Here is a 9,718-nt window from a genome sequence, read left to right as displayed (position 1 = left end):
AATAAAACTTTCAATGGTAAAAATAGACACATTCATTTGAGACATGATGTAGTAAAGCTGCTGCTTAGAGATGGAATTATATGTATTAATTATGTGAAGTCAAAGCTAAATTTGGCCGATCCTCTAACTAAACCCCTAGGAAGAAAGTTAATTAATGTTACATCGAGAGGAATGGGACTTAAGCCAAATGAGGAAATCAACAAATAATGGTAACCCAACCTATGTGATTGGAGATCCCATGAATTAGGTTCATATGGGTAATAACAAGTTATTTGTTGATAAATTAATGCACTATTGAAATTTTTGTCCTTCCTATGGTGTGTGAGTAATGCAAAACTACAATGTAAGAGAGGTTGAGCTAAACTCTTAATGCATACCATATCTCTTATGGGTAGTATATTATACTACAGTATATACTTGATGGAATCAACTTATATAAGTGTGGAATGGGGCCGCTTCTATAAGAATTATGATAAATTATCTAAAGCACTTATGAATAACTAGGCACGTGTATGGCCTATTCGCCCAAAATCACATTGAACAGCAGAAATTGTGGGAGTGTAATGTGATTGATGAAAACTATATTTCACGTAGAGAATTTTGGTTCATATAAGTTACAAACTTCATCAAAATTCTGTGACTTATGTTTCATTCTTTCTAGGGGTGGTTCATAGTTTAAAAAGCACCAGTCACGATGCATTACACTCAAATGAAATTTGGCATAGCAAAACTTCTTATAAAACCTTATGAAATATGTGGAGGATTATTAAAAAATAATATATTTCATAAGGTTCAAACATCTCACATTGCCAAGATACATGAAAGGCGAATGCCTTATATATGAAAACACACTATGGGCTTGGTACAAGAAATGAAAAGGGAGTGGGCTCGTGCGAACAAAAGATTGGGCCAAACCTTAAGAAATTTCAAATTCCCCTCTGTGTATGAATATACACGTGGGCTGTGCCCAAGTGAACTTTTGTACTTTGGCGTTAATTTTTTTATTTTTTTAAGTTTTCAGCCTTGATTGAATCATACTCAAACTCTACCTAGCTTACCTGGTTTTGCTCCAACGTTTATCTGACCGAAGCCTACAACGAATACCTGACTTAGTATACAAGCTGACCAGGTTTTTCTTTAACTCCCTAAGTCTTTTTCTCAACTCCCTAATCTAGTTTAACGTTTACCTTATTTGATGTAATGTTCACCTCACTCCATGCCTATAAATATAGCCTCACACCTTCACTCTCAATACACACCAAAGTCTTTCACCTTCTGAGCTTTCTTTGCTTATCTTCTTCACCTCTTTTCTTCAATAGCTGGATTCTTTCTCTGTTTCTGCTATTCCTGTCATCTCTTAATAGTTTGTGCAAACTATTAAGGAAGGGTTTGTTGAATCTTGGAAGATAATCGTTTTGCTCCAATGTTTATCTTACCAAAGCCTACAACGAATACTTGACTCAATATACAAGCTGACCAGGTTTTTCTCTAACTCCTTGAGTCTTTTTCTCAACTCTCTAATCTAGTTCAATATTCACCTTATTTGGTGCAACGTTCACCCCACTTCATGCCTATATTTAGCCTCACACCTTCACTCTCAACACACACCAAAGCCTTTCACCTTTTAAGCTTTCTTTGCTTATCTTCTTCACCTCTTTTCTTCAATAGCTGGATTCTTTCTCTGTTTCTGCTATTCCTGTCATCCCTTAATAGTTTGTGTAAACTATTAAGGAAGGGTCTATTGAATCCTGAAAGATAATTGTTTTGCTCCAACGTTTATTTGACCAAAGCCTACAATGAATACCTGACTCAGTACACAAGTTGACCAGGTTTTTCTCTAACTCCCTGAGTTTTTTTCTCAACTCCTTAATCTAGTTCAATGTTCACCTTATTTGGTGCAACGTTCACCTCACTCCATGCCTATAAATATAGCTTCACACATTCACTCTCAACACACACCAAAGCCTTTCACCTTCTGAGCTTTCTTTGATTATCTTCTTCACCTCTTCCCTTCAATAGCTGGATTCTTTCTCTATTTCTGCTATTCTTGCCATCCCTTAATAGTTTGTGCAAACTATTAAGGAAAGGTATATTAAATCCTGAAAGATAATCGTTACAATTCTTTTACACCGAGTTTCATACTTCGAAGGGGCAAAAATTATCCTTAAAGATAGTGATACTAAGTCTCAAATTTTCTCTTACTATTTTTACCTATTTTATTTTATATTCCTTGTGTCTCATAATTTTTGTTTAACACTTTCGCCGTTTACTTTGCTTGTGTTTATTTCAGTAAGTTTTCGAAGTTGAGGATTCATTATTCGGCTAGGTGTCTCCAGTCAACTTGGGTGGGTGGCATGGGCAATCTCTCCCCGTGTCTCTTGCCATGTTTGTTGAGTCACATGTGGCTCATTTTCTTCTTAGTTAGTTTCTTGGGATTTGCACCCATCGAGTTGAAGCTATACGACTTGGCAACATGTTTATGTCGAAGTGGGTGCTGTGTTCTGCCTATGTGGTAGTGTCTGCTCTGCATTTATCAATCAATTCTTATCATCCTTGCTAGCTATTGTTTGGGTTACTAGAAGTTTTTATATGTGTTTCTCATATCTCAGTTTTGTGTATGCCTTTTCTTTGCACTCCTTTTCTTGGTTTATCTCGTTAGTTGGAGTTTTCTTGGGTGGGAACAATTACTATATTTGTTATTGTTTGCTGTTGATTTTTTTTTTTTACTTTGCTGTGTATTTCCTTGCTTTGTCCTACTATTTGTATCGTTGTTTTTATTATTTTGTTTGTTAAGTTTCTTTCCTTTATAGGATAAAATTCCTATTCTTTTTTATGTTGTTTGGGGGTTTGCTGTGAATTTGTTTGATCTGTCATGTTATTCAAGTTATTATTATGATTGAATTTTAAATTTTGCCATTCCTTGTTGGGAAAAAAATGAGATTTTTTGGGTTGGATTTCACCTTATGTTCAATGAGAATATCATGTTGTATTATATTCTGTGTTTGGGTATTTGTTACCTGTATGAAATTATTAAATTTATTTATTAATGTTTTTCTTGTATTTATGTTTGATGGTTTATTTTGTAGATTTTATCTAGATATTTTTTATTAATTTTTTTATTTTTTTACTATTGTAGGAAACTTGAATCAAGAGCCTCAACCTTTATTGATTGAATGGGGTTTTAAGTTCCAGTTGTTGCCCTTTTAAACATATTTCTCTTTAATTGTTTATATTATCCTAAAGTTATATTTGCTTTGTTTCTCAAAAATTATTACAATGTCTTTGTTTCTATAGGTTTTTTTTACTAATTTGTCATTCAAAAAATTATTTTGTTTCATGCTATACAAATAATGCATATATTTTTTACCATGAAAGTTAAAAGTGCTTTTGTTGGTTTATCATTGGCTTGGTTGTGCATCTCTTTGCTTAATATCTTACTCAAATAGTTTCAGGTATGAATAACTATTTAGTTAGTTTTCTTATCGCTTTTTTTGTTTTGTAGTGAACTTAGAGCAATAGGTTAAGTGTTTATGGACTATATGGATTTTTTTTTATTTAATTGTTGTGTTTTTTAACATTTACCTCTTTAATGATTTGTTATGCTGGGAATTTTAGTTCAAGGAAGATGCAATTTTGCTTAATCTATGTCCTTCATGTGTTTTATGATTTATTGTAATGCATTTCATGTTATTCATGTCCCATAAATTTTAAATTGTTCTGGCTGTTATTCTATGTGCCTTGTTTTTTTTGCACTTAGAGCCCATACAAGTTGCTTATGCATATGTTTTTGTTTCATCTATGTCTTTCATGTGGCTTATAATTGATCATTATACTTTTTATGCTCTATTTTGCAACAAAGTTCAGACTACTTTTCTTGTTTTTTGATGCACCGTTCACCATTATTCAAGCCATTGAATATAAGAGTTGCTTATCAGAGTTATTATGATTTCCATTGTTAACTTCAGTTTAATCTGGATGCATTTTACCTTAATCTACTAATAATCTCTATAACTGCACCATTATTTTATACCATGGATTACTATTACTTCGCAACATTACGTGTTAAAATAATAAATATTTCATCTCCACAGCTACTTCTTTTTACTCTATATATAATTGACTGATATCAAAGCTGATCAACTTATTATTATGATACCTAACTTTTAATTCTATTTTTACCTTTATAGAGAATCTTCCAAGACTGCCTAACCATCAAAGACTAGTCTCACTAAAGACTCTTCAACGCCCCATCAATAGCAAAATATTATGGAACTTTGCTTACAATGATGCCCAACATTGCTTTATATTTTTGGTTGATAGACGACACCATGAATTGAACACTCTAATACCACCTTTTGTGTATACATAAAGATTTACGAAAACACATTAGATCATGATCCTCATTTTGGTCAAGGGCATTGTTTTTGTTAAGTGGATAGCAATGGATGTAAACAATTCGAAACACTATTTGATACTTTTTTATTCATAACTAATATTTTGAATTCATCACTAAAATGTTAATTTTTGTATATAAATAAATATATGCAAAAACGCACTAATAAATCATGATCTTAACTTTTATTCGTGGATGATGGCTTTTGCTTTAAGTGGTAGTATCGAGAGCAATAAATTCAACAGCATATCATCATCTCTATTTATTCATGAGCATTCACTTTTATCTAAATATATGCAAATGAATACATACAACTATAAAAAGAAACTATACTTTCACACATAATAATTAAGATTGTAATAATTTTTATTATATATATTTTTTATTATCCACGTTTCCATTAATGTATTTTATTTACTTCCAGCGCAACGCAAAGGTCTAATTCTAGTAGTTAAAAAAAAAAAAAAGAGAAATGGAGGCCAGAAAAAAGGGTGATCAACCCGCCATTTCACGCTTTGTAAAGCCATGTTTCTCTCGCTCCAACTCACACCTAACTCAGCTCTCCTCTTCCCTCACTGCGTAAAATTCCGCTGTATCTTTCAATTTTATTACGATTTCTGTTTTTAATTTCTATTCTAATCTTTGTTTTCTCTCTGATGTTACTAACACAGAACTCTTTTTCTTTTGCTTTTAGGGTTTCAATCGATTCTCCTCTTTAACCTTTCCTGGGATTTGCAATTGTACCAGCCTTGTCTCTCAGAATTTGAACAAAGTTTCTTGCTCAATCGGCGGCGATAACAATATTGTCAGTGGAATTCCGATTTCTTGCATAATTTTTCATAATTCCGAATTTTTTATAACTGATTGATTTATTATTTATTATAAATATTTTAATTTAATATATGCTGTTAGGCTCCTATTAATTTTTAATTTTTTTATTTTTAATTGCTACTGTGTGGCTAGGTTTGTGGCGCAACGGATAATGGCAGCTACTCGTCGAACAATGAAGGTATTGGAAATAGACATTATATAAGAAATGGAATGTTGTTTATTTATATGATTTTTTGTTTAACGAGAAATTGACTTATTGATCTGTTCTTTTGCGATTTTTAAAGGTTCGAGAACGGGAAAGAGTGAGAGTAGCGAAGGAGAATCACTTTCATCTAAAGAGTAATTACTACTTGCCTTTCTAATTTGTGTTAATGACTAATGATGGTTGGTTCATTGTTTTTGCTCCCATTTATACTATTTTTGATTGAAGTACATTGTTCATTCCTATTACCATAGTCGCCAAAATTTAGGTTACTCTGAAAGGTCTTCCATTGCTTGATGGATGTATGCGTGCAGCATACTTTTCCATCACTCTAACTCTCTGTCATTGTGATATAGACAGCCATACTTGGTTGTTCTAGGGTTGCTTCTGATGTTGTTAAGACAACATGTCATAAATTGATTGAGTATACTGATAAAGGCTGCTGGCAGTAATTTCTTACTTTTGAGTCCACAGCACTGGTAGTATTGGATGTTAGCATCAAATTGTGTTTTAAATTGTAATCTTTCTGTACTAGGTTTATATACATAGGTGTATTATTTCTTCTTCTCTTCTCTGTTTAAATGATAAATAACACTAAATGCAATTATTATTTAGTTATATGACACAGATTTTGATCATAAATGAGAAATATGCCAAATGACTTATTTTCTGTTGGAAGCATTGAATTCCCTTCTATCTTATTTGCTAGACCAACAAAGAAAATGAGGACATGTGTTAAAAGAAAGTTTTTCAAGGGATCAATCTTTGCTTCCTATGGCTGTCTCTATTGCAATAGCAGTATTAAATGATATCTTGCTTTCACATCTTGACTTGATTTGTTTCTTGTAGTTCTGAACCTTATAATGAAAGGAATGTGAGGGGTGAGAGTATGCAGATCTAATATCTTTGTTTGTTCTTGTTCTTGTGTTCTCAGTGTGTTGAAGAAGTTGAGGAGATATGGAATTTCTGGAGTATTGTCTTATGGGCTACTGAATACAGCTTACTACCTTACAACTTTTCTCTTGGTTTGGTGAGTAAATTAATGTATTCTTTTTAATTCATGAATCTTTACGTGATTTCATTTGGCATTTGTATAATATTATGGACTCTAAATAACATTCATAAATGCCTTTCTCTGGTCTTGGCATGTATAAATTATTATTTGGATTTGTATCATGTTAATGTTCTTTTCCTATTAACTGTGAGGACAAATGTAAACATTCTTCTAATCAACCCTGTATTTTTGCATAGTACCAAATCGGAGTTATGTTGCATACACAGTGAAAATGAACTATGAAGAAGAGCCAAGCTAAACCAATGTTCCTTTTTGCTGCATTCTATAATTTGGATCAAATGATACTACAAAAAAGGCATGATAACATGTTCCCACTTCCCAACAGCGTTGATGTCATCTGTTTGTTCAACATTAATGATAGAAATTCCCCTGTTTCATATATAATCATCTTACTTAGGTGCTCTGAATGCATACTAATATAGTCATTATAACAAGTAGTAACTTGGCTTGCTATTTAGGTTTTATGTTGCCCCAGTACCTGGAAGAATGGGTTATATGGCTGCTGTTGAGAGGTAGTATCTCATCCTTTTCCTTTTGTTATATATGAGGAAGTCCAAAGGTGAGAGTGGATTCGAACCTTGGACCTTATCCCTTTTAGAAGGGGTAACAACTTTTAGGCCAAACCTTGATTGTTCATCCTTTTCATTGTTTATGAGAAATGCAGATGATATGAGCACTCTGATGCCTTGCAGATTTCTCAAGGTTATGGCCATGGTTTGGGCTGGAAGCCAAGTGACTAAGCTTGTTAGAGCTGGAGGGTGAGTTAGAATTCAGATGTTTTACCTTAACTATTAGTTCAGAATATTCAGAACAGCTGAGACTTCCAACGGGACCTGAATTGGTTCTAATTTGAATCTAATTAAATCCATGTATTTATTTGTCCAACTTCTGCAATGTTAGGTGCTAGTTTTTTTATGCTCCTATAAGGTCAGCTGCATATATGTCATTTACTTTGGGGAAGGTTAAGGGAATAACTTCTAACCAACTCCATTTCCAAGTCATTGAACTAAGCTCTCTAGAACATGGTTTAATTTGATTAACCTAAAGGACCACTAGCCCTAGGATTTACTAGGGGAATTCACAACATCATAACATATGCAGAGAATAAAAGCAGAAGGAACATTTAAATATATATTTTTTCATTTTATCTTTTTGTGGGGATGGGAGGAAGAAAGGACCTTGTCCTATAGAAATGGGTGATTTCCATACACAGTGATTTGGGGGCATTCTTTGTTGATATGCAGGAATTTAGTTGATCTCTTTTAATTGGTGCTGTGGATTATGCTTTAATAACTTCTAGTAATCTTGCATATGCCAACTCCTTGTGTCTCAGTCATATCTATTCCATGCTTATTCTTGTTAGGTGATCATTATAGTTTGTTAAGTCTTCTTAATGGGTTCAGAACACTGTTCTATCTATCTCTTTATAAATGTAAATATCAAATCACCACAAGATATTTGCATTTTAAATCTCTTGTGGCCATGAATCAAGTAAACTTCTTTTGTTCTTTCTTGCATCTGACAAATGTTTCAGAGTGCATGCATTCTCTGTCAGGAACTATTTAATTCAATAGGTGCTTTTATCGCAGGGCCCTTGCACTTGCTCCATTTGTAGACAGAGCATTGTCATGGTTCACTGTCAAATTTAAGTTTGAATCCCAGGGAAAGGTATATGACATTGGAACTTTGAAATTATCCTATATTGTTCTGTTAGTAAGTGTCTGATGCTTTAAAACATCTCCAGGCTTCCATGGTGATTGTAGGATTTTGTTTTGGGCTGGCTTTCATGCTGTTTTTGGTTGTGACAGTGCTTTGGGCATAAAGCTGGCTATTTTTGGTTCTCACCAGCTTACATATCTGGTCAGTCTTAAGTCCTGTTAAATCTTAGCTGTACAATTTTGATTGCAAATACAGAAGCTTAATGTGCTTGTATAGTTGTTATATAGTGCCCCAAAATTTGAGGGGTTAGAAATGTAATGTACTCTTATTGGAGTTAGTAGAACTGCCCAGAAAGTATGCAGGTAACAAAACTTTGTTTATCTTCTATTATTCTTTTGAAAATGACTGTCTCAATGGAGATTGGGGAGATCAATGAAATGAATGTCCTACACTTATTGACTCTTTGCTCTTATTGCCATTCGCTTTTATCAATGATCTCTCCATGTATCCGAATCTGAAGACGCCCAATGCAAGGCACCATCTGCAAGCATCCCATCATCTTTGATCCCGATAAGCGTTTCATGAGGAACTGAAGTTGTTTCCATGAGGACGATGAGTCAGACCTAAAATCAACATATTTCTGAATCTGTACGAACTTGGTAGTCATTGCTGGAAGGGTCATAGCGGAAACCTAATGCCACAATGATGTAGGTTACAATCTCTGGGTTTTTGTTGGGTACCTGAGTTTAATGGCTTCCATCATCAATATGACAATAGGTGGAAGTGGGAGCTTTCTCCAAGATCACCACAACCTTGAATATGTAGTTTGCACGACCTGGTGATGGGATTCCATAACCATAATAGGACCTTGTAGTACTTGCTCATGCACTATGGTCAGTTTAATGGCTTAGAGTTCATCATGAAGATCAAAGGCGAACACCCCATATTCATGAACAAGTTTGTGGTTTGTTTTACTTTGGAGTAAACTCCAACGATATCAAGCGGGGCTAATTGGCTAAGGCCCCTCGTCTCACACTCATGTTCTGCTTGTTGCTTGTTGCAGCTGCCGACTAATTCAAGGATCCTTAACCCTCTTCTTTTTCTTCAAGGAACCCTGGATGGTAAATTTATAAACTGTACGCATGGCCAGCTCTACATCTTTTTATGCTCTTTGATGCTTGCAATCATTACCATGTTTCTGGAGAAACAAAATAGCTGATAATTGGAGTACGTCATTCTTCCACAGACATATTCAAAGGAAGCGCAAAACGAAAGGAGAACATGAAAGTCTGCTCATTAACTTTACACGTAGGGAAGGTGTGACTGGGAGAGCAGGGGGAGAATACATCTTCACACCTTCTCGAGCAAATCCGACATCAGTGGAGTGTTGCAGTTTTAAAGTTGTTAACTGTGATTAACTTGAATTGCATTAAGAAGTCCACACCGAATGAATGAATCTAATTCAGATTAAGGAAATGATGCCCTATGGAAAGTAAACGATGTGAATTTTGGATTGTTATTAACTTAGTCATGAAACGAAGATATGCAGTCAAGAACA

At 34.1% G+C, this 9,718-nt stretch overlaps 1 protein-coding gene across 1 annotated transcript; it reads left to right on the top strand.

Annotated features, from left to right (window-relative positions):
• The first annotated feature begins 4,818 nt into the window (after positions 1-4,818).
• LOC110425720 (Gag-Pol polyprotein/retrotransposon) lies at positions 4,819-8,540 on the top strand. The gene is made up of 9 exons (XM_021440693.1): positions 4,819-4,972; positions 5,088-5,198; positions 5,357-5,402; positions 5,509-5,563; positions 6,361-6,456; positions 6,960-7,013; positions 7,194-7,259; positions 8,091-8,169; positions 8,246-8,540. Exons 1-9 carry the CDS (start codon positions 4,919-4,921, stop codon positions 8,321-8,323), a joined length of 639 nt encoding a protein of 212 aa, XP_021296368.1. The 5' UTR covers positions 4,819-4,918; the 3' UTR covers positions 8,324-8,540.
• The last annotated feature ends 1,178 nt before the right edge of the window (positions 8,541-9,718 follow it).

The sequence above is a fragment of the Theobroma umbraticum genome, unplaced genomic scaffold (genome assembly GCF_002168275.2).
Source record: "Theobroma umbraticum cultivar Fairchild unplaced genomic scaffold, ASM216827v3 scaffold_12.1, whole genome shotgun sequence".
NCBI classification, from domain to species: Eukaryota; Viridiplantae; Streptophyta; class Magnoliopsida; order Malvales; family Malvaceae; genus Theobroma; species Theobroma umbraticum.
This window is presented reverse-complemented; position numbering and strand designations above follow the sequence as displayed.